This window comes from Podarcis gaigeae, assembly GCF_964106915.1.
Source record: "Podarcis gaigeae genome assembly, chromosome: 3".
Lineage (NCBI taxonomy): Eukaryota > Metazoa > Chordata > Lepidosauria > Squamata > Lacertidae > Podarcis > Podarcis gaigeae.
In genome coordinates this window covers 89,690,364-89,716,253 of record NC_139680.1, presented here as the reverse complement: position 1 = coordinate 89,716,253, position 25,890 = coordinate 89,690,364, and the positions used below count along the sequence as shown (strand labels likewise).

Sequence of the window (25,890 nt, the reverse complement as noted above, 5' to 3'; positions counted from 1 at the left end):
TTCCTCAAACGGTATAAAGAAATGAACGTAATTAGCAGCTATTAATCAGCATTCTATTAAGTAACAGAAATGTGTGTTATTCTCTTTTAAAGGAGATCCTCTCATACCAGAGGCCGCTTTTGGTCGTGGATTCTGTGAGCAGATTTGATATTCTTCAAGGCCCTATAGGTAAGATCCAAATTCTACGTTAGCACTTGGGAGTTTGCAGGCCTGCAGACCAAGAGTGCACCTGTTACAATAGCCTAACAACATCTACTTATTTTATTGCAATGCTATAGAAAGCATTGTTTTCTGCATTAATTGTTTAAGGGGCTATCTGTGTCTTGAGATAGCCTGTTTCTACCTTATCTGTGGGGAGAACCATTTCTCTTATTTTTTTCATGGAAATGAGACATTCTCCAACAGTTCATTGCGGGGTGGAGCTCACTTTGAGCAGTGGCCAAAGCATAAGGCCCCCCCTCACCTGTTTTCGTTTGTTTGTTTGTTGTCTGTGAGGCTGTTTTGTTTGTTTTGCATCCTGCGCATGATGCAGACCTTGTATAGCTCTGGGGCATTGTGGGAGAAAAATGGCAGCCAACACCACCACCAAAACAATGGTTGAGACTGTTCAGAGAAAATACTGTAAAGTGACCTTTTTCGAGGGACAGGGATGAGAAAAAGAAAAATATCTGAAATGGTCTCGGAGAAATAAAAAGCCTGCTGAGAAATTTCAGCTCAGCTCTAATTATAACAGGCTTGTGAAGAGCAGAGGTTGAGAGGAGAGAAGTAAGTTGGGATGAGGGAACAGATAAAGTTAATGCAGTTGCCTTAAGAGAAAACAGGTGAGCCAGGGCCCTGCAAAGTGATGCTGACTGAGTCAGTGCAGAGACTGAAAGTAAGGGGTCATTTGGTCACTGTGATGGAAGAGAAAATTATTGCTACAGATGGAGGAGAGAAACTAGTGAGCAGAAAATGGAGAAAGTCTACATGAGAGATGACCTGGATATGCAAAAGGTTTTTAGCAGCCGATTCCGAAAAGAAAAGGCAATTTTTGTACAGGCTGCAAATGAAGGAGTGAGTGGAATGATTTAACAGCAGCCTGGATGTAGGAAGAAAATGAAAAAGAGTAGCCAAAGATGGCCCCACAGTTGTGCTCGGTGAAGGTAGGGGAGATAATAGGATTTTTCAACAGTGACAGAAAAGTGTGGCAGAGAGGGAAGGTCTGGATAAGAAGGCAGAGAGTTCAGTTTGACACATTGCTGAGATGCTCAGGCGGAAATGTCAGCGAGGGAGCTAGTGATTAAAAAAGATTGTCCAGAAGGGAATGAAAAATAAACCTGTGAATCATCAGGTGGTGATCTGCAGCCTGTCTGTGCTGGTTCCCTTATTTTACATGTATGGGAGAGTGATATCTGGCTCTTTTGTGCATAGGAAGAGATGGGGATGTGCTTCCTTTCCCTTCACTATATGTTTAATCAGTTTTAAATCCTATTTAAACATGCAGGCTGCAAACCTGGGTGGTTTGAAATTAAGCCACGCAGGGAAAGACACAGGCAGGGGCGTAGGAAGGGGGTGCGGTTGCGCGGTTGCACCGGGTGTCATCATTGAGGGGGTGACCAAATGGCACACCACAGGAGGCGGCACTTACCGTGGGGCCTTGCCTACAGTGCTCATGAGCCACACGTCTCTCCTGGAAGTGACGTGGTGACTCAGGGCCCTGCACTGCCCAAAATGGCAGTATGGGGCTTGCGTCCACCAGGCAGCTCGGTGTGGCACCCCCCTGGGCAGATCACCATGCTGCCCCCGTGCGCGGATCACCCCACCCCCGCTACTCCGGGTGCTGGAGCAGTTAGCTATGCCGCTAGACCCAGGAGTTTTTAGGCACTGCCAATTGGTTGATCAAACCCTTCTTTTTGGCAAGGAACCGTGTCCTTACTTGCCCCATGGTGGACTTCATCTATGACAACAGGCCTAGGGCAGGAGGACATGGCTTTGGGAAAACAGCCTCATGGACTAAATTAGGATATCTTCTGGGCCTAATTAGACCTGAATAGAACTCCTGTGAATAACATTTGAGGGAAATGTTTCTCAGTTAACAAATATAGACAACCATTTCAAGTTGTACAATTTATGTTCTAAACCAAGTAATTATGAACTTTGGAAAAATCAATGCCTGCTAGGAGAGGGTGTAGTAGATTGATTGTGGAATTAATTACAACCTCCGTCTTATCTTTTCCAAGGTGATTGTTGGGTTCTAGCAGCTCTTGGTTCTTTGACCTTACAACCAAGGTTCCTGGAAAACGTGATTCCAAGAGACCAAGGATTCCAACACAATTATGCAGGGATTTTTCATTTTCGGGTATGTAAAAGAGTATGTTGGTGTTGTGTCATTTTGTATTATGTTTTCAGATGAAACTCCAGAACCTAGAGCTGCTCGTGGTTAAAAGTAGTGTTTTATTTCATGCTTGCTACATTTTGCCTTAAAATATGGCTTTGCCATATACTGAAAAAATGTTGTTGTTTTTTTATCACTCCCACTCTCCATCAATTAATGAGGGAAAAGTTGCAGTAGAAAATTATCAGAGAAAGAGCAACAACAATGAAGTTCTGATAGGCTTGCTGCAGAATTTTAAATGAGCCTTCCCCACTTTCAAGATGGCTGAGCATTTTAGTGAATGCCCTTTTCTTTCATTCAACAAGACCTCTCCTGGTGGGCTTACCAGTAAGCACAGGAAAACAGAGTCTGCCTGCTTTGTGCCTGACAGCTATTTGTTATTCCTGCATTTCTTTAATGTGAAATCTTGTTACTTTTATTACAATCGGTGTTTTTTTAGGTGCAAAAGGAGTTCCTTCAAAAACAAAATCAGTGAGTGCAGCACTCTCAGGCAGTTGGTATCTGGCACCCTGTGCTAGGTAAAGCAAGACATCATGATGTAATGGTGGTCTTTTCAGATCAGGAAGACTGAGCAGCCAGGGAGGCTGCAGAGCAGTTGAGAAATGTTTGGTGCAGGTGTGGGAACCTTTAGCCCTCCAGATGTTGCTGAACTACAGCTCCCATCAGCCACAGTCAGCATGACCAATAGCCACGGATGGTGTGAATTGTAATTCCGCATCCTTTGGCGGGCCAAAGTTCCTCACACCTGGTTTAATGTAAATTAAAAGGCACACAGATGCACCACCTTTGACTACCTCACAATGATAAGGTGCATTCCATCTTGAACTCACCAAAATAATTATTAAATTCTAAAGCACCCTGTGAATGAGGCAGAACCACAACAACTTTTTTATTTGTACCCTGCCCATCTGACTGGGTTGCCCCAGCCACTCTGGGCAGCTTCTAACATATAGTAAGTAGCCTCTCTTGGGAGGAAATAAAAACTTTTGAGAAACCAGAGGTTTCAGCACAACACGACTTTGAATTACTCTCTCCAATAAAGGTTGAAAATAGACTCTGGAATTACTTCATGAAAAGCTTGTACGCATTATTTAAGAGCATTCCAGTCTTCCTATTAAGAAGCAGAATTTATTATGGTATTTGAAAATATTTCCCACTTCCCTCTTATCAGGAACTCAGTACACCTGCATCTACTTTTCTTCTGACAAGAAGATCAAGCTAAACCAAACAAAGACCAACCCAAACACTCCTACCCCTGAATCAAACATCTTTGTCCATAATGTTCTTAAATTATCTCTTCAAAGTTGCTGCTAGAGCAGCACAGCTTGATAATTAGTTTTTATGCAACTTGGTAAAGAATGCACCATTTCCTCCCACAAAGAGATAAAAAAGCCTATTTTCTATTTCAGTCATATTGCCAGCCATTTCTATATTACTTCAAAGGACTTTGAGAAATTGGAAAGCACTGATTTAACATCCCCATCCACAGAGATTAGTCATAAAGCACCTGATGTATTTTCATGCGTATCTTCGGCGGGTGGCAGTGAGGTGCAGACGGGGTCGCATTGCTCACCTGGCTTCCCAACCCTAAGTGTAGATGCAAGTTACTGAGAGGGAAAGAGGTAAGGTGCAGGGAACTCAACCTGGTGGAGACATGGCAGCAAGGTCAACAAAACGCCCCTGCTGTGCTAGCCCTTCTCACCTGGGGATGGGGAGGGAGAGAGATCTGGCCCACTAGACCAAAGAATTCCCCCAGCCCTGCCTTAGGGGCAAAGCCATTGCTTAGCTTGGTTTCATTGTTCTTGCTTGTAGTTCATTATGCCCGGCCAGGAGCTGAAAGAAGCCTAGCCTATCAAATTCTCAACCCCTCTTCCTCTGGGGTTTTGTGGAATTGTAGCAATTTTATTGGTTCACCCTTTTTATTAGATCACATGGCGTGCTTTTGAAAAAACAAGAAAGAATGATAGTGACAAGTTTTGCAATTAACAAATTAAACAAAATTGTGTAGCTCAAGGGATCCTAACAGCTTCACAGCATGGTTTTCCTTTCCTTTGTGCGAAACAGGAGAGCTTGAATTAATCACCAAATAAAAGGGGGATTTCTGCTTTATTGTGAACTTTACTCTTGATCCTTGGAAATCTTCCAATATCCAGATAAAATGGCTGCAATCTCTTGAAAGACGCCTTCTTGTTTGCACTTTAGCCCCACTGCTTTCTGCAGTGTTTGAACAAAGGTGCATTGCAGTTTCAACCTTAAACCTTCATAGTCAATAGGCCAGCAGCCTCGTGCTACTAGCTGTTTGGCATGAGCTTTTGACTGACGAAAGGGGAAAAAAGCCCTCCAGCATCAAAGAGCCTGGAAAGATGGTACTCCAAGTGTCTCCATGCATTTGTTCTCTGCCAATCAGCAACAATGATTAAAGGTAAAACAAATTGGATTGTTTTTCCTGGCTTGAAGCTGTGCTTTCACTTTGATGGTTCAGATAAATGCAAGTTGCATCCAAAACCTTTCTCGCTCTTGTTATGCAAAATTTAAACTTGGCTACCTTGATCACCGTTTCAAGCTGAAAAAATAATTTGGGAGGTATAGAACGTTGGAGAGACATCAAATGCTGCCTTTTGTTTCAAACTTCAACCACTCATTTTTGGTAGATGATTCTTGAGAATATTAAATCAAAAGAGCATACAGGCAAGAATAGAATTCTTACTATTCAATAGGGTTTCCCACTCCACATTTAAATCAGATACCCTAGGCAGTATGTCAGGCAGTGGGCACCCCTTAGATCAGGGCCCTTGGCCAGTGGCACCAGCCATAACTATATTCTTGCAAGCCACCCCAATCACCAATGGTGTGAGATTCCAGGAGTTCCAGGCATGTACCCAGAATCCGGCTTGCTTTGAATGAGGAACATAATAATAATAATAATAATAATAATAATAATAATAATTTATTATTTATACCCCGCCCATCTGGCTGGGCATCCCCAGCCACTCAGGGCAGCTTCCATAGAAACCAAAAATACACTAAAATATCACACGTTAAAAACTTCCCTGAACAGGGCTGCCTTAAGATGTCTTCTGAATGTCAGGTAGTTGTTTATCGCTTTGACATCTGCTGGAAGGGCGTTCCACAGGGCGGGCGCCACTACCGAGAAGGCCCTCTGCCTGGTTCCCTGTAGCTTTGCTGTTCCAGCTCCTGCCAACCTAGCAGTCTGAAAGCACACCAGTGCAAGCAGATAAAAGGCATTTCTATGTGCTCTGGCTTCCATCATGGTGTTCCATTGTGCCAGAGGTGGTTTAGTCATGCTGGCCACATCACCCGGAAAGCTGTCTGCAGACAAACACCTGCTCCCTCGACCTGAAAGCGAGATGTGTGTCGCAACCCTATAGTTGCCTTTGACTGGACCTAACCATCCAGGGGTCTTTTACCTATCCAGATCTACCTGGAGAAACTGGACACTGAATCGGTGACCGTTTGTCTTCATGTACTACCTACACATACTACCACTGAGCTATGGCCACTTTCTCCAAAATTACATTTTAACAGGGAGCAGAGGAAGGGAAAAGAAGATAATGCTACAAAACACTGAGTATAAGGAGTGGAAATTATTACTCAGCATCAACATTAATAACAGATGTGGATTCAAAACCAAAGCAACTCCAATGATCTACCCTGGGAAGCTTACAATCCCGTTTTTCTTTGTACTTCGGAAACAGCCCGGTACTAGAACCATGATTTTAGGATGAGTTGGATATTGTGGCAAATATTCACAAAACTGCATTTTATTCAGATGATCTCTGCTTAGGAGCATGGTGTTAAGCAAAGAAGGAATGAAGCATCTGACAGGATTGCCCCAGTATTCCTCATTTCCCTGTCATGTTGAAACATGGCCATGTTCTGTTCACCCTTGTTCCTTTCCTTGGAAGTTATAGCCACAACTGTGACAAATTTATCCCAGACACATCAATTTATATCTTGATACTGCAACTATGGTGATTTTGTCCCATGCTGTTAGCAAAGGCATGACACACTACATTAACCTGCTAATGATTGCAAAAATGGATCTTTTGGTTTGTCCCCAGCGAACTCTATCTTTGCTTTCTTTCTTGAAACACTTCAGCAAATTCATTCACATGAATTTGCTAGAAGCGCACCTGTACTATCCAGCTGCTTAAGTGGCCAACAGACTCCTTTCCAACAGATAGAGGATAGCTTGCTACAGCAATCTTATTTTACAGTAGATATCAATATTTCATGGGCTTTTGTTCTCTTTTTTCTTATTAAAAAAAACTGAACAGGAATATTGTCCCCCCCCCAATAATTTCAAAAAAGCAAAGGAAATCAGAAAGCAAATTATATGTAATCAGTAGTTAATTGCAATGGAAGATCAACAGAGAACTGGGTGGCAATTGACCTTATTGTGTGAAAATAGTTTGTCTCCAGCCTTCTCTGAGAACTTGTGTATTATTGGAACATTACAGCTAAGTAAATTATACCCGTGAGTTCAGATGCACAACATCCCTATGATGTCAGGGACTGTGCTGAGGAGGAGTGCACTGAAGATGAATGGTAGAAGCCGCTCCCTCCCCATGACCTTGAATCTTCCCAGGAGCAGGAGGACAGTAAAGATTTAAAACAGTGGCTTGTAGAGGGGCATAGTTCAGAAGGCAGAAGCTAGGAAATACTGGGTGGGGGACAGCTAGCAGAAGAAACACTGGAAGAGAGAGAATTAACAGATTCACAGTCTCTGGACAGCATTCCCCTTCTCCCACCCCCAAAGAGCTCAGAAATCATTAGAACAGACAGCGTAGAGGGTACAAGCTCAGATTACAAGACATAGGAGTGACGTAGATTAATAGGGACGGGAGGGTGTGTGAGCCTTAATTGGGAGCACCGCCATTCTAGGGAGCCGCTTTCTTTTGTCTCTTGCTGTGTTTATTAAAGAAACTAACTGGTAAGACTTTCATTTGATCTGCTTATTTACTGACACGACACGGGGGAGGAAGCCAATTTCCCGAAGCCTGACATACGAGGTGGCTTAGACTAAGAGAGGCTGCTTCCCCTTTCTCCTCAGCCTGTAGGAATTATTCCTGCTATGAGACAGTTGAGGGAAAGTGGAACCTGATGGAAGAGGTCTTGCAGCAGAGCAGATGGGGCAACCTTACTCCTTTCTGTCTCTAAGGAAGCATGGTTTTGCAGAACCAGTAAAAAAGGGGATACTTCCATTTTGTTTTCTTTCTATTAGTGCTTTATTCTTCCAGACAGATGTCATAATTCTGAATCTATCTGAGTAAAGAAATCTGGCAATTTCAAATACCTTGCCTCCTGCCACCTAGTTGGCAGAGGGACAGTCCCCTTAAGCTCATTTTTCCTTTTAATTTTCATTGCTTCTTACAAATCAATGAAATGCTCCACAAAAATAGTAATTTTAATTGCAATTAGAAGAGCTTATTGACAGGTGGAAAAAAACCCCAGTTTAAAGGATGAAAATGGTATGGCACTTTCAAAGCTTCACAAGCTCAAACAAGCATTCCAGTATTGAAAATAACATCACAATTTGTCAACTGCTTCTCTGTCCGTAGGAGGCTGAGAAACAGACTTTCTGAGCTGGTTGTGGTTCGTGTGGAGGCTGAACTGGATCCAAAGAGGCAGCTATAACACACCATTTGAGGCAAATGGCACATGGGGCATAAAGGGCCCCATGGAGGAAGGTTGCAATTCAGTGGCAGAACGGATGCTTTGCATAGAAAATGTCCCATGTTCAAGTCCTGCAATCTTCAGGTAGGGCTGAGAAAGAGCCCTGTCTGAGATTGTGAAGAGTCATTGCCAAGGGATGGAGAACCTGTGACTCTCCAGATGTTGGCCATGCTGACTGTGTTTGATGGGTGCTCAATAACATCTCAAGCACCAAATGTTTCCCATCCATAGACCAGGAGTAGCCAACAATGTGGCCTCCAAATATGGATTACAACTCCCGAGCCACCATAGCCAATGGTAGGTGAAGTGTAGGTGGGTTCCCACAAAGCAAGACACAGTGATAACAGCAAGAACCTTTACTGAACTAAGAGAACTGGACAGCAGGGGCAAAACAACTGCTTATATACATTTCTGAAGGCCTGGGCCACTCCTACTTCCAATGTGATTGGCTGTCTAAACTTCCAAGCTGCGAATCATGACTCAGAGTTTAAGGGCCAATGGCAGAGGCCGAAATCCTGAAATGTTCTGTGGTTGGATATCATGTATCGAATCAGAACACAGGGGCTCAGAATCTGTACTCCAGACTCAAGCTCAGGCAAACACAGACCACTCAATACATAACACCAGGGGTGATGGAGGTGCTAGTCCACAGGATCAGGAGAATACCAGGTTGACTACCTCTGAGGTAGACAATATTGAGTGGGAAGAACCAATGGTCTAGTAGAACACAGTTTACTGTGTACTTATTGGATTGGCATGTAGAGTTCTCAGTCAGAAAGCTTTCTTGTGCTGGGAAAGTGCTAGCTGTGGACACCCCACGCATGCTATAAGGGTAGCTTAAGTGTACGACACTTTTTTCTAGGATAATAAAATTAAATAATAAATTTATTTCTTATACCCTGCCCACCTGACGGGCTGCCCCAGTCACTCTGGGAGTCTTCCAACAAATATACAAATCAAACAAACAAAATCAAACATTAAACGTATGGGGAACCATTGGTCCTCTAGGTGCTGCTGAACTACAACTCCCATCAGCCTCAGCAAGCATAGTGAATGGCCAGGGATGATGAGAGTTGTAGTCCAGCAACATCTGAGGGACCAAAGGTTCTCCACACCTGGCCTAGAAGGAATTCATCTTCTTAATAAAAGAAGCTTAACCTTCTTCTATTTTTGTTTTTGTTTCATTCCCCAAGTTCTGGTACCTTGGAGACTGGTTGGATGTGGTGATAGATGACCGACTGCCTTTTCTCAATGGAGAATACTTATCCGTTCATCCCCGGAGCAGAAATGAATTCTGGCCGCCACTGCTTGAAAAAGCCTATGCCAAGTAAATACTCATAGAACCTTTCTCTCTTTCATGTTCTGTTTAATGATTGCAACCTCCCAGCGATGGATGCTTTAGGTAAAAGGAACCTGTCCCAATGTGCCATGCTTGAGGAGGATCACAGACAACTATTCTGTAGTTTGTATAAGTAACAAACACTTGCAAAGTATATCTGCAGTGGCAGAAGGTGTAGTCAAATGTTAGCTCCACATGTTGTTGGTGTAGTCTAGTGGTCTACATGTATATTGAGTTCAATGGGGTTTACCGTATTTTTCCCTCTATAACACGCGGTTTTTTTCTCCTAAAAAGGAAGGGGAAATGTCTGTGCGTGTTATAGAGCGAATGTGTGGTCCCTGGAGCCAAAAAATCAAATCACGGCGCTGCACGGAGAAGCGAAACCTGAAAAGAGGAAGTGGCTGCTTTCCTGCATTCTGCCTCAGGGTCTTACTGCCCACCCTCCTCTGTTTCGTTGCTATGTTTGCTGAAACGGAACAAAGAGCAGGGAAAGCCCCTCCCCTCCAGGCAAGCAGAGGGGAATTCCTCTCTGTGCTGCTGGGGGAGAGGGAGAGAGAGGGGGGAAGGGAGAGAGAGAGGGGGGAGGGGGAGGGAGAGAGGGGGGAAGGGAGAGAGAGAGGGGGAGGGGGAGGGAGAGGGGGGGAGGGAGAGAGGGGGAGGGAGGGTGGAAGGAAGGGAGGGAGGGAGGAAGAGAGAGAGAGAGAGAGAGAGAGAGAGAGAGAGAGATATGGCTGGCTTGGGTGGGGGGAAACTTTTGCCTTTCTTTCCTCCCTCCCGTTAAATCCCTCTCCTGCATTCTTAGCCAGCTGCTTCTCTGCACACCCCTCTCATGTCCCTTCTTTGTTTTTCCTTCGCTCCGCACTTAAAATGTGGTTACAAAGCATAGATTCACATGGATCCTCAGGATCTTTGCATTGGGTTACCCCAAATTCATCATCAGATCACATAGCTTGTCCATGGCTACAGCCTGCCCCCCCCCAAATCACGCACCCACTGTTGCCTGGGGCTGCAATGGTGCAAAAATGTGGTTACAAAGCATGGATCCACAGGGATTCTCAGGATCTTTGCATTGGGTCACCCCAAATTCACCATCAGATCACATAGCATGTCCATGGCTACCGCCTGCACCAAAAAAATCACACACCCACTGTTGCCTGGGGCTGCAATGGTGCAAAAACGTGGTTACAAAGCATGGATCCACAGGGATTCTCAGGATCTTTGCATTGGGTCACCCCAAATTCACCATCAGATCACATAGCATGTCCATGGCTACAGCCTGCACCAAAAAAATCACGCACCCACTGTTGCCTGGGGCTGCAATGGTGCAAAAACGTGGTTACAAAGCATGAATCCGCAGGAATTCTCAGGATTTTTGCATTGGGTCACCCCAAATTCACCATCAGATCACATGTCTGTGGCCACAGCATGAAGCCCAAAAATGATACATCCACTGTTTCATTCAGAATGTTTTTTCCCTTGTTTTCCTCCTCTAAAAACGATGTGCGTGTTATGGTCAGGTGCGTGTTATAGAGCGAAAAATACGGTAATTTCAGGTTATGTGAGCGTAAGACTATAGCCTTAGTTACTGGAATGGGGATGAAAAACTTTTCTTCTGGTTATATAACCACCTAATCCCTTTCTTGAAATCTATGCCTGTATTCCTTCCCCATCTCCTATCTTTGCCAACTCTGGTGCTCTCTGGAGGTTTTGGACTACAACTCCAATTAGCCCATCCCTGCAAAACAACAAAGCGGGGAGTGTGGCAGCAGCACAAAAGGTCAGGTAATGAGCTGGTCTTAAAGTGCTGATTTTGAGAGACCGAAGCATTCTTTAGAAAGAGTTGACTCAGGTACCACTTTGCTGAGCAGCGTTTTCATTCCAGATCACTATTTCATTAAGATGGCAAGAGATGCTGTTTATGAGATTTTCAGCAACAAGGTTTCCCCCTGTGTATACTGTAAATGCCTTTCTTGTCAGTCTAGGTTGAGAACATTATTTTAAAATACAATTAGCCATGGATTTCATTTTCTGAGTCTCTGTGTTACTCAGATAGTGTGCTTACTGTGAGTTTTAATGCCATGTACTCTTGTTATTTACAGTCACTTCCGATTTGTCTTTTTCCTTTCCTTTCCTTTTTCTTTCTTTTGTTCTTTTGTTCTTTTTTTGCATTCGCAATCAAAAGCCCAAGATAAGGCAACAAGGCTTGAAAGATGCCTTCTGGTAGCCAGTCTTGTTACTATCTGATGAACGCTCAATGACCTGAACAACAACAACAACAGGGAAAGGAATCTGAGATTAGTGTTCATGTTGTACATATATCTGCCGTGCTTAATTCCAAACGTTGCTTGTATGCTTTCTCATCTCTATCAGATCTCCTTGCAACAGTGGCAAATTGTTTTCAAAGTTAGAAGATTGCAAATGTGCCACCAGGGTGGTTGCTTCAGAATACGGCATGCAATGGGGAGTTTGTGTGCAAAATTTCAGTACAAAGCCTGCCTAGGGATGAATTCAAGATTAAAATGCAGAACAAAACACAAAAGTATCCCCAAACACAGTGTATCTTAGAACCATTTTTATGATGCTTTCTTTATCTTTCTTCATGCTTCATGAAATAGTGTTATATAACCATAGGACCAGGTACCCATTTTTCAGAATTGTTATTTTATAACAGTTAGAAAGAAAGAGATCAGTTTTTTATAGTTATCACAGATTATCTGTGTCACTTTCCTATGTGTCCATTCATAAATCCGTCCCATCCCAGTTTCTACATTTATCTGCTTTTTTAAAATTCTCATTTAAATGCACGTTTTAATGTACTTTCTCAAAAAATATACATCTGTAAATGTATTTTGTCTTATACACATTTTAGCTCAAAATATGCGTTTTGATGCTAAAGCATTGCAAAATTCAATTAAGTGTGAGATCTGAAGGATATCTATGTTCTGATTTGTACATTTGTCTGGGCAGTATAGATCAGGCCAACTAGTATCCTAATTCACAAATAAAGGATAATTTTGTTTAGTTTGCATTTTTAATAAGAGAACCAACCAAATTCTCAAATCTAGACAAAATCACAGATTAGAATATAATTTCCCTTTGAATTCCACTCAGTCTTGCAGTTATTGGCTCAAAAAGGAAACAGTACAATTTCTAATGGATTTCATCTTAAACTGTTTCAATACCATTTAAATTATGGATTTTCACGCATGTTTAAATGCTATAATCACAAAGTAATATGGAATGAGAATGGAAGGGATTTATAAATGAACAAATAGGAAATTGACAGCGACCAGTAATGGACTGATGTGTCAGTTCCTATCCTGATTTACACATAGTCCAGTGCAGGAATAGGGAACCTCACGCCTGGAGGCCAAATGCAGCCCTCCAGGTCTCTCTCTGTTTGGCCCTCAGGACTTTCCCCAGGCCACACCCCTCATTGGTTTACTGCACTTCAGGGGGTTGGACTAGATGACCCTTGGTTCCCCTTCCAACTCTACAATTTGATGGTCCTGCGTTGCACCCTGAGTGTTTTTGCCAGGCCGAAATCAAGACTAGAACTCTGATAATGTCAAATTCAAGCACTGGTTCTAAATTTGAGATTTCCATGGGAGCCAGCTCATAGGGCCAATATTGCCTCTGTGCAGAATAGTTTGAGCCATTCTTAATTGCTCAAATACCCATGATCCCATTGAGAATGTAATACATGTCCTGGTGTGGCCACAGATATACAGTCTGTCATTTAATTCTACTCAATATTGATCCAGAGCAGAACTCAGATGTATAGTTAGCAGAGTAAAAAACTTAAACACATTGCAGGATTCCCCAAAAACAGACCAGAGGTGATTATATTTCATACAGCAGAGCTTTACTGCGACTGAAGGCAAATGAGCATAATGGTCAGAAATCCAATACATTCAGGATTGGCACTGTCCATAAGAAATCCAGTTGCAGCAGACTTAACTTAGACTTACAATAACTTATAATAAGTCTACAACTTAATGCTAAGCATACTATGTACAGAACACTACACCAGAAGGAAGAGAGATAGAAAGTGAAAGTGAAACCCAGGCTCCTTCTGACCTTATTTTGATAGTCAGCATGACCTTGACAGAAGAGATAAGAAAACCAATTCAAGCCAGCTGTACTCAGCTTCTTTGAAAGTATAACCCAAACATCATGAACCTTCTGCTTGTTTCTTTCACACACAGAAGCTTCCAGAACCCTCTTGAATTTAGTAGAATAGGAGATCTCTACACATCAGATCAATGCTTTATGTACTAAGAAATGCAAACTGACACACCCATGGTGATCTGGTAGCTGAAGTGTTTCTGCAGCTGTGGGATGTGGTCCTGTGTGAGGGAATCCCTCTCACATTCTGCCGCTTCTTCCTTTCCACCAGCTGCAGGCAAGCTGCTCCCTTTGGCAGCTTCATATTCCCTTTGCCAACCAGGTTTTCTAATACGCCTGCATTAAATTGGCAATTTAAGGATAAATATTGCTTTGAACCAGAAATCTTCATCACAAAACAGTTATCTGTCATTCCTGTTTTCCTATAAAAAAATTGAAAATGTCAAAATTGTCCTTTTCCCATTTGCAGTTTTTAGATTACAACTCATTTACTGATGGGGAATATTTTTTCCAGCCGGTTTTAAACAGCCCCACTCACTAACCTTGCTGATGTACTTATTCACATGCTACAAAAAATGTTTTTTTTGGGGGGGGAGCCATCGCCGTATACTCCCTTCCCTCATGCCTTTGTGCCTTTAAATCACATGGTGTGAAATGTCCCTGTAAAAAATGTATCTTCTCCTTGCCTCATCTTCTCTATCCATCAAACCTAATCTTTCTTTTATGACCTTACAAATAAATAAAATGAAATAACCTTCTTTCCTCCCCAGCTGTCCAGGCCTGGCACAAGCACCCAGCATGATTGAAAAGAATGGGTCCCGGAGGGGGGGGGTGTAGTACTGCCAATTTTCTTTTCATTTAAAAACTTAAAAAAACAAAAAACTAGTGCAGTGAACCTGAGACTGCAACATCAGATCCTCCAAGTGTCCTTATCTTCCAGGGACGTTCGTGATTTAGAGAAGCTGTCCCAGTTTCTAATTTGATCCCAGAATGTCCCACTTGTCCTTAGGTCATCTCTATTTTCATTGGAGAAAAGTTGGAGGGTATGGTAGGATGCCCCTATTTTCATTGGGGAAATGTTGGAGGGTATGCAGTTATCCAATCCCATAGTCGTCTGAAGGCAATCCTGTATAGGGAAGGTCTTTTTAAAATGTTTTATTATGTCTTTATATATGTTGGAAGCTGCCCAGAGTGGCTGGGGCAACCCAGTGTGGTGTGTGGGGTATAAATAGTAAAATTATCATTATGGAATGGGGCGTCCCTATTGTCATCAGAGAAATGTTGGAGGGTATGCAACCGCTCACCTTCTTTTCCCCATCAGAATGCCTCTGGGTCCCAATACATGGGCATTCTGACCAGTCTTGACCATTTCCTCACCTCACTGTGCACCCAATGTTAAAAAACATTGGCAAGCTTAAAAGGGGGGCATGTTGGTCTTAGAGGACACCTTTCACAGGGCCTTCTTAAACCTGGTACTGGCCTAACCTAAAAGTCTTCTCTCTTCTTCCAGATTGCACGGTTCCTATCAGAAATTGCACATGGGCTACATTTCTGAGGCTTTAGTGGACTTCACAGGCGGGGTCCAGATATCTTTGGACCTTCCTCGCCCTTCCTCTTATCTGTATGAGGTAGTGAAGGCTGCTGCCAAGTCAGGTTGCCTCATGGGATGCGTCACTCCTCCAGTGGTAAGCTAGAAGTTTTGTTTTTTTCTAGGAACTGGAATATAAGAAGATGCAGGAAGAATCGGTCTCGTTCACCTCTTCCCCTCAAAATTGCATGCAAAATCCCTTTGCTTCGTTGGTTTATGGCCAGACATGTAATGCTTTCCCCTCAAGCAAAGTGTCATACAGCCATGCTAAGTAAATCTGGCAGCCAGGTAGTGTGTGCCACTCAATTTTCACCCCCATTTCTATGGTTCTGGAGGAGGGCTGGGGACACAGACTCACGGGCCTTCTCTGTTTAAATGCGCAGTGTCATGGGCTGCAACAGTTCTTACAAGACACGGTGCTCTTATTATTACAATTTATTACCCAAGGTCCCAGGGCAAGTTACAGCAATTAAAACACAATACTAAAAACAGCTTAGAACAACTTTAAATTGAAGAAATAAGGTAGGTGCTAAAAATAAACATCTCTCGAGTGTCAAAAGAGGTGTGTCTGAAAGCTATATTGAAAGTGCCCAGCGTACCACTCTGGGAGAGGAGTTCCACAACCTAGGAGTGCCACAGAGAATGCCCTTTCCTGGGCCACCCCAGCCCACCAGCTTCTGAGGGAGGTTGAACAAGCAAGAGGGTCCCTTTCTGCTGATCTGAGCACCCAGGGGGGGTCTGTAGGGAAGCAGGCGTTCTTTCAGGTAATTGGGGCCTGAGTTGTTAGGGATCTAGACACACCATTAAGAGACAGAGAAATAGGCATCCTCAAGTGTGAGCTACAATCCAGCCACATTTCCCCCCTGGATCTGCAGGACCCCTTTGGCCCCAGTAAAGTGTACCCATTAACCCCTGCCCATGCTTGGACCCTGCAAAACAAGAGCTCAGTAAACCTCTTGTTTTTTGCTGCCTTTGACAACAAAGCCGGGAGGTTGTCAAGCATCTGGCAACAAAAGACCATTGGTCTGCATTTAGCTGAGTATATGTCAATCACAAGTTGTGCAGGCTGTTGTGTAGCAGCAGCATCTCTAAAACAGTTGTGACTGAGCTCCTTCCGTTAAAGGAGATTCCATCGGGGCGGTCCTACCATTTGGCAGAGTGAGGCAAATGCTTCAGGTGGCAGATGCTGGGAGGGCTGTGGTTTGGAACATGACTGTTCCTCCTGGAGGACAGAGCTATATGTACCACAAAGCCTGCCTTGTACCCCACTAAACTAGCCTGATGCCCTCAAGTGCAGAGGAGGACATAGCGTTGAAAGAAATAAAAGAAAAGTCCACCGTCACCCCAGTCAACTTTTGAACATGGGAATGGGTGAGGGGAACCATCGTGTCCTTTGCCATCAGGTAGCAAAATGTATTTGGCTGGCCCTGGCCCTGGTTCTCCCCTCATCAAACAAACCACATCCATTGGATCAATTGAAAATATGCTTGCTAATGCTTTTAGAGAGGTTATAGCTGTCCTTTCTCCATTCAGAAAAATAACGTAAACGAGAAGAATGGAATTGTTCAAGGTCATGCCTACACTGTTGTGGAGACTGCAGAGGTGAGAGAGGAAACATTTATTTCTGTCCTTCTTAATTGTCTTCTTCCCACAGCCCTCTCTCCTAATTGGCAGCTGGCCCGCTGTTCTCCATCCCCATGTTCATAATTCATTGCTTTTAGGACCAGAAGGTAACATTCCGTTGATCTAATCTAGACCTCCATGCGTCACTGAGATCACATAATTTCATTCCTGCCTTCCTGACATGTCTGAAACCCGGTGGCTTTATGTAGAAGTAAAGAAATGATAAAGTTAGCAAGGTGACACAGCCAGTTCGTCATTTTTAAGGGAACTATCAAGAATGATGAAACACTGAGCCCATAATTAACACTCATTGGTTCAGCCAGTGATGTGGCAGAAGATAACCCACTTACCAGAAAAAGGCCTCAGGCAAGTTTTAAGAGGCCGAAACAAATTAAATGAACGGACACTTCTGTGGGCTGAATCCATGGAGTTAATTTAATTCTGAGGTATAAAGTATTGATGCAAGAGCACCACCCGATAGCATTAAACACAGTTTACCATTTCTGCAGATAATCCAATATCTTTAAAAAAGACATAATTTTTAAAAAGGAAATAGAAAATCCAGGTTAAATAAGGAAGGAAATACGGGGCAGTGTTTTAATACGGAAAGTGTAATGTGGCGTTTTGTACAAAACTGAAAGGCATGAGCAACCTCAAGTCCACAAAACACTTGCTGTGGGAAAGTGCCCTGTGAAAGAGACATTGCTCAGAATATGCTAAAGTGCAGGGTCAAGAGTTCACAGCTGGATGAAGAAGTCATTTTCTTCACCTGCGAGGTTTATCTTTCCCGAGCATACACCCTTCCCTTGCCCCAAATTTTAATATCATCTTCTGGGGAAGGAGATCAATTTAGCAGAAAGTAATAATCCAGCAATGGCAAAAGAAAGCAAAGGATTTACTGCAGTAAGTGGGTCTGCCTTCAAGGTGAGTGCAGTGCTCGTCCCCCAGAATCATCACTTATGATGCTCATATCAACAAGGACAAAAGAAATGGCCAAAGTGGACAATGACCTTTACTAATCCTCTGGCTTGCCTTCCTTCTGCAGCAGTAAGAATGCTCACTAACATGGTGTGTAGTTCTTCCGGGAACTACAACATTCTGCAAAAGGGAGAAGGGCTGTGTGATGGAATACCTATGCAGAGCTAAACTGGAGATCATTATTTTGAACAAGAGACCTTTGTGCGTTGTTAAGCATCTGCATTACTATACAGATACCTCTCTTTGCAGGGCCCTCGACTAAATGATCTGTGCCAGGCCCCTTCCTACACTTGTGGGCTTAACTGGGGGAGGGAGTGGTGGTAACTGGGGGGAGGGAGTGGTGGCTGGGTCAATCTCTGCGACGGGGTGAGCTCCCATTGCTCGGTCCCTGCTCCTGCCAACCTAGCAGTTTGAAAGCACCTCAAAGTGCAAGTAGATAAATAGGAACCACTCCAGCGGGAAGATAAACGACAGTTCCGTGCGCTGCACTGGTTCACCAGAAGTGGCTTGGTCATGCTGACCACATGACCCGGAAGCTGTATGCCGGCTTCCTCGGCCAATAAAGCGAGATGAGTGCCACAACCCCAGAGTTGTCCGCAACTGGACCAAACGGTCAGGGGTCCCTTTACCTTTAATGCCCTACAGGGGAAAACTTCAAGACCATTAAACTGAAAGCTCTTGGACCTGGTTGTCCAAAGGGCACAGTGGCTGTGGGCTTTGCTTGAGCCCTATCAGCTGCCCAAGTGATGGCACAGGACATTCCCTTGCAACTTTAGTACTCCTCACATCACCACACAAACACATACGCTGCCTACAATTGCTTATGAATGATATGTAGTTAATAGGTGCCATAATGCTCACACCCATTTGAGAAAGAACTGGGAATCAGGTGGTGTAAATGCTCCATAGAACAGGGATTCCAACTATTTCGGGCCTGGGGCCACCACAAAATCACCATTTCACAGGAGAAAACTGGGTAATGCTTAGATTCCCTCCCAAACAAAACAGGCAAGACACTCCACCCCAGAAATTCTACTAAAACACGAGTGAAAAAGAAGGCAATGTACAACTAACACACAGCTCTCCCAACCCTCAAAAAAGCCAGAAACCTTTCTATAAAAGAATTGATAGGGTGAGGGGGCTTTGGCAGGCACTGTGGGGGGTGATATGAAGAAGCCATGATGCACCACACTGGAGACCCCAAACATAGACTACTGTTTGGAAGGAGCACGAATCACACCAGTGGCATGCAGAGTGTTAAATAAAAGAGATAATTGCATTCATAGTGTTATGATTTAGCCTATTCTCTCTCTCTTTTTTTTTTTTTTGGAAATAATAAACACAAGGTTTTATTAGCAGATCCTGAGTCAATAAAAAGAAGGCATCAAACAAACTGGAAAGCTTGTTGGTAGTACCTGTTCTGCTAATATTGCAGGTCCCATTGTACTACAGTAGTAGTAGTAGTAGTAGTAGTAGTAGTAGTAGTAGTAGTAATACACTGTTCACCTGACTGGGTTGCCCCAAAACATCAAACATTAAGAGCAGCTTATTAGGAAGTAACCCCCAGTGGCATCTCCGGATCTACTTTTAAATAAACATATTTGAGATCAGGCTGTTAGAAATTTTAAAAGACCCTTCAGTTTCTAGCAATGGGGACCCAGTGTTGGCTGACATAGCAGTGATGCTTTTTTTTTTTTTAAATATATTTTATTAAGAGTTTTCTTGTTTTACAGTGTAAGTGTAATGCCTCGTGTATTTTTTTCCCCCCGTGTAACATTTTTACAAATCCATTTCATTTGTTGAGGCATTAGGAGGAGAAGAAAAAAGAAAAAAGAAGAAGAAGAAAGGAGGGTGGAAGGAGGGGAGATGGATGGGGTGGGGTGGGGTAGCGGTGTTTCTATTATGCTTAATGTATGTAGTTTGGTGTCAGCGTGCTTGTGTTGTTCACTTGTGTTCCTTTGGTGGTGAGAGAGGTTGGGGTTGGCCTAGGATGTGATTGTTTGTTTGTGATTGGCTGTGGTGATCTTTGTTTTCGTGTGTGAGTGAGGTGGGTGGGTGTTTTGGGTCAAGTTAGCCATATTGATTTGTATGCTGTTGGTGGATTATTGTCATTGTCCTGTTGGGCTGTGTATGTGATAAAGGGGAGCCATACCGGGGTGAAGGTGTCTTCTTCTGTTTGTCCCCGTGTCAGTTTCAGTTTGTTAGTTAATTTTTCTAGTAGGGCTGTTTCCCATACTATTTGGTACCATTGGTCCATGCTTACTCCTGACAGGTCTCTCCAGTGTCTGGTTATGGTGTTTCTGGCTGCTGAAAGTAGGTGGGTTATGAGTTCTTTGTGGAGTAAATGGGCATTGTTGTCTTGGAAGATGTTTAGTAGGGCCAATTCTGGGGTGAAGTCTAATACTTGCTTTGTTATTTTACATATTTCTTGTATGGCTGTTGTCCAGAATAGTTGGATTTTGGGACACTCCCACCACATGTGGAGGTATGTGCCTGTGGAGGTGCACCCTCTCCAGCATTTTGGTGAGGTTCCTGGGTGTATTAGCGCTAGTTTCCTTGGTGTTAGGTACCACCTGTAGGTGAGTTTCAGTGTGAGTTCTTTTCTTTTTGTTGATATGCATTTAAAGGGGGGTTTAGACCACATTCTGGTCCATTGAGTGGGGTTAATCTCATAGCCTATGTCATTCTCCCATTGTTTTTTGATTGCGTCTAGGGGATTTGCGGGATTTTGGAGTAGTATTTTGTATATTGCGGATACCGTCCCTTTACCATTTCCCTTTGTTGTTAGGAGGAGGTTTTCAAAGGTTGTCAGGGGCCTAGTTGCTGCTGATTTTACTGTTGGGTTGTTTAAGAGGGCATGTAGTTGGTGTTGTGTTAACCAGGGCATTTGGGTGTCTTCTAGTTTGTCTTGTATTTCTTGTGTTGACAAGGGTTTGTTATTTTTATAAAAGTCTATTAGGCGATATAAGCCTTTGGTTCGCCAGGCTTTTATCTGGAGGTTTTGTGCTGCATGGTGGAATAATGGGTGGTACGCCAGGGGGATTAGTGGGGATGGGGTTGGGGATAGTTTACCTATTTGTGTTTTCCATGCTTTGAGCATGGTCTGTGTGTACCTGTTAAGTGTTGTGGGAATTTTCTTTAGTTTGTTTGGGAGGAGTGGGTATGTTGTGGTGCAGGTGTTTTCAATTGTGTCCCTCTCTAGGTGTACCCATTGTTTTGTCTCATCTTCTAGTATATATGGGATTATATGGCGTATTTGGTTGGCATTGTAATATGCTTCTATGTTGGGGATTCCCCATCCTCCTTCTGAGGTGGGGAGGTGCAGGTATTTGGGGCTTATTCTTGGTTTTTTATGTGAGAAGATGAAAGAGTGTAGTTTTCTCTGCCAACTGCGGAGTTGGGTTGAGGGGATCCAGATTGGGAGGGTTTGGAATAGGTAGGTTAGTTTTGGGAGTGTGATCATTTTGATCATGGCTATTTTGTCTGAGAGAGTGAAATTCGTGTTATTCCATCTCTTTAGGTCTTTGTTAATTTGCCGCCACAGGGGCTTGTAGTTGTGGAGGTACAATTTGTTGAGGTTTCTGGTTATTTGTACCCCTAGGTATCTGAACTTGGTGTGGCAGAGTTTTATTTTGGTGACCTTCGTGAGCTCTTTTTGGGTGTGAGGAGGGGTGTTGAAGCACATAGCTTCTGACTTTGTAAAATTTACCTGTAGGCCCGACACCATTGCAAATTTGTTGAGTTCTCTGATTAGGGAGGTTGCTGTGCTTATGGGGTCTGGTGTTGTCACCATTAGGTCATCTGCAAAGAGCCCTAATTTATAGGTTCTGCCTTTTATTTCCACTCCCTTGATGTCTGTGGCTGCTCGGATGCGGATTGCTAAGGGTTCCAGAGCCAGGATAAATAAGAAGGGAGACAGTGGGCATCCTTGTTTCGTGCCTCTTTGGATAGCTATAGTATTAGAATCCATATTGTTAATTCTGCATTTTGCTGAGGCTTGGGAGTATATTTGTTTGAGGATTTGTAGGAAGTTGGGGCCAAATTTCATGTTAGTTAGTACTGCTAATATGTATTTCCACTCTAAGCAATCAAAGGCTTTGAGGATGTCTAGGGACATAATTGTCAATGGGAGTTTCGTTGCCTTGCTGTGTTCGATCAGGTTCAGTAGTTTCCTGATGGGGTCTGTTATATTGCGGCCAGGGACAAAGCCAGTCTGGTCTGGGGCTATTAACTTGTGTAGGAAGATTTTTAGGCGGTTGGCCAAGATTGATGTGAATATCTTGTAGTCTTGGTTTATTAATGAGATTGGGCGGTATGATTCTACTTTGAGGCTGTCTTTTAGTGGTTTTGGGATGGAGACTATTTTGGAGTGGGTCCAGGTTTTGGGGATGGGGCCCCCTTTTATGATGTCGTTGAATAGGCGGGTCATGTAGGGCATCAAGGGTTCCTTGAATTTCCTATAGAATTCTGCTGTGAAGCCGTCTGGGCCTGGCGCTTTGTGTGGTTTCAGGTTTTTGAGGACCACATCTATTTCCTCTGGGGTGATAGGGCTGTCCATGAATTCCTGTTCCTCATCAGTTAGGGTAGGCATGGTCAGTCCTGCTAGAAATGTTCTGATTTCCTTCTCTGGTGGGTTATGGGAGGTGTATAGGTTGGAGTAGAATTTTGCAAATTCTGAGGTTATTTCTTCAGGGGAGGATGTTATGCTGCCGTCTTTTTTGGTGATGCAGTGTATTCTTGTTTTGAGTGCTTTTTTCCTACATCTGTTTGCTAGTAATCTGGAGTTTTTCCCTCCATATTCATAGAAACGTTGTTTAGAATATAGAATGCTGATCATTGTTTTGTTAATTTCTAGGGAGTCTAGTTCTCTCCTTTTTTGTTCTATAAGTTTGAGGAGTTTTTTAGATCCTGTTTGTTTGTAGCGTGTTGAGAGGGCTGTGATGTCTTGTTCTATTTTGCTAATTTTTGAGGAGGTTTGTTTTTTAAGGAATGTTTTCTCTTTTATGCAAGCTCCTCTGGTGACCGCTTTCATTGTGTCCCATAGGAGGGGGGTTGTTATATTGTCTACATCGTTTTCCTTGAAGTAGTTTTGGAGGGTTTTTGTGAGACTCTCTCTAATTTGTTTGTTTGTAGTTAGGATGGGACTGAAGGACCATGATGGGGTGGTTTGTGTTCCTTCTCCTATTTTAACGATGACTTCTACTGGGGCGTGATCTGTGATTTTAATGTTACCGATGTTTGTTGATTCCACTGAGGGGATCAGACCCTGTGTGAGTAGAATGCTGTCCAGTCTGGACACTGTATCATGACGTCCCGATTGGAATGTATGGCTGATGTCTCCCGGGTTTTGCTCACTCCAAATGTCGTAGAGACCCCTGTTTTTTAGCATTTTTAGTAACTTGTAAGAGTTCCTAGTTGTTGGGGGTTTCCTTCGGAGGAAGGTTGCCCATGGGGTTGTAGGGTGGATGTCTTTCAGGGATATACCTTTCATATTTAGATTGAGGTCCCCTCCTAGGATTGCTTCCCCTTCAGAGAAGGAGAGGAATTTGTTTAGTGTCTTCTGGAAGAATTCTAGTTGTTTCGCGTTTGGGGCATATATGGAGCCAATTGTCAGTTTGATTTTACCATCTAGTGTCCCTTTAGCGAAAATGAATCTGCCTTTTTTGTCCCTGAGGACTGTTGTGGCAGTGAAGTTCAGGTCTCTACTGAGTATTATGGCTACACCGCGAGCTTTCCCTGAGCCTCGTGCGACCCACTGCTGACTGAAGCGGGGGTCGCTCAACAACAGCCTATTCTCTTTTTAATGTAAAAACCCTTATAATTATAATGACTTTGGTTAAACTATAAACTTTGGTGATAATGCATTAACCATTAACTATAAACTAGGAGCCAAACTGGTTCAGATAATATGCCCATGATTTATCTCAACAGAGATATGAAAACAAACACCTCATGATGCTCTTGGCTTACTCTAACCCAGGGATGGGAAATCTCCAGTCCCCAGGCTAAATGCAGCATTTGAAAGCTTCCCACTTAGCCCTTGAGGCCCTGTCTCCTTGTCTTGCCCCCTCCTCAACTTCCTTAGATAATTGTGCATTTGAGAGTCTGTTGGTTAGAGTCTTGCCAGCAAAATATCCAAGGCAAAATTACCTAAGGACTTGCACAAATGGTTGCATTTCCCCCCATGTGATCTATTTTGTGTCCAGGGGTTGCACAAGTTTTGCATGAACTGCATGAACTGGGCTATGCATGAAAACATCCTGCAGCCCATTCAAACCTGCAGCAAGAGCCAACAGGGCTGCATAAATGGCTGCAGGCTGTCTTTGTATCCTGAACATCCTCCATGCAATATCATCAGAAAACCAGGGAGTGGGGTGGGGAGAGCAGTCAGGCTGCATGTCTGATTTGGCCCTAAGGAAAAAGAAGAAGAATTGATTTCATGATTCTTGCTCCCAATAATTGAATGGTCTGAAATTTTAGCCTGTTTCTCCCCTATAAGACAACATTGGCACTGCATCATTTTATGGGGGGGAAATAGATGAGAGTTCAGTGACTTAAACCAGCTGTAAGATTTTGTGGCAACTTGAAAATGAAATGTATGGGAAAAGAGTAAAGTCTGAGTAGGAAAAGGCACATCAGGACTGAACAGACATTATTTAGTTGGCTGTTAGAGGCAGAGATACTTGTTAATATCTAGCTGAGAACAGAACCCAGAACTCAGTGATTACATTTCAAGGTGAGAACCTTCTAAGATTTATGGAAGCTTCTCGTGTTTCGAATTTATTTACAACTGGGAGCACAGAAAGCAGCATCTCCTAAAAGAAGCTACAATATAGTTTCTACATATTGATGCTGCTTCCTTCCTCCTATGTGGGCTATGTGAAGATCTTAATTTTCTGCTCGTGTCTGTAGGTTATAATTGGCTTTATTTGTGGCCTGAAGAAACCTGATTAGGAAGCTGAATGCTCATACCCAAAGCCAGTACAGTGGTACCTCTGGTTGCAAATGGGATCCATTCCAGAGGCCCGTTCGCAACATGAAAAAAGCGCAACCCGCAGCGGTGCATCTGCGCATGCACAGGTTGCGATTCGCTGCTTCTGCGCACGCGTGTGGTGTTATTTTGTGCGTCTGTGCATGCGTGAGCAGCGAAACCCGGAAGTAACTCTTTCCGGTACTTCCGGGTCGCCGCAGAAACCTGAAAGAACGTAACATGAAGCGGATGTAACCAGAGGTACCACTGTAAATGCTTTTGTGAACCTGACCAAACTCGCTGACTCCTGTTCCACGTGTATTAAAGTAGTGCTCCCATCCAGGGCATCATCAGAACATAAGAATTGCCTGCTGATTCAGGCCAATGGCCCATCTGGTCCAGCAGTGTATTCTCACAGTGGCCAGCCAGATGCCATGGGAAGACTGCAAGCGGCACCAGAGTGCAACAGCACTTGCCACACATTTGAGTTCTAGTAACTGGCATTCAGAGGCCTATTGCCTCTTGAGGCAGAACATAGCCATCATGGCAAGTAGTCATTAATAGCTTTATGCTCCGTGTTAACAAGCAGGTAACTTGCAGTTAAAGATGAATGAATCTGTCAGTTTTAGTTTATCTCAGTTTATCTTTAATCTTAGTGTCATTTCTCCTGATTTCGGCATCAGTTTGCAATTTAAAACAAACAAACAAACAAACAAAATTTACCATTATTTTGGTCGCATTTTACCTAATATACACATATTATTAGGAAGCCCAGCCAGATGGGCGGGGTATAAATAATAAATTATTATTATTATTAGTAGTAGTAGTAGTAGTAGTAGTAGTAGTAGTATTTGCCGTTTTCACCAATAAATTCTCTTAATATACACATTTTTGTATGCACATTTCTCCCAATATACAAACATTTAGTTGAAGTACTGCATCACAAAATTCAGAGAAGTGCAGATTTCTAAGCATAGTTGTGTTTCATTTCACATACTGTTTCCATAAGTGTGAATAAGGTAGTTTCAATCATGCTACAACAGTGTACAGGACTTATTTAGTGCTTAATAAGTGCTCCAGGACTTATTTTTATTTTGCTCCCATGTTTTACTAGGCAGTTTTTGTTTTGTGTATTGCAAAATAATGCATTTTCCACATAATTAAAAAAACAAGCTGCATTGCCTACCATCTTG

General features: G+C 43.2%; 1 protein-coding gene across 3 annotated transcripts in view; it reads left to right on the top strand.

Annotated features, from left to right (window-relative positions):
- The window catches only part of CAPN13 (calpain 13), an 86,758-nt gene that overhangs the window by 16,905 nt on the left and 43,963 nt on the right, over positions 1-25,890 (top strand). For all 3 annotated transcript variants that reach the window (XR_014562514.1, XM_083732362.1, XM_083732363.1), the window contains 5 exons: positions 93-168; positions 2,220-2,338; positions 9,265-9,398; positions 15,049-15,223; positions 16,660-16,728. Coding sequence is in view for 2 of the 3 variants with exons in the window: in XM_083732362.1 (XP_083588488.1) it covers positions 93-168; positions 2,220-2,338; positions 9,265-9,398; positions 15,049-15,223; positions 16,660-16,728 (573 nt within the window). In the remaining variant the exon portion in view is untranslated. The remainder of the gene's footprint in view (positions 1-92; positions 169-2,219; positions 2,339-9,264; positions 9,399-15,048; positions 15,224-16,659; positions 16,729-25,890) is intronic.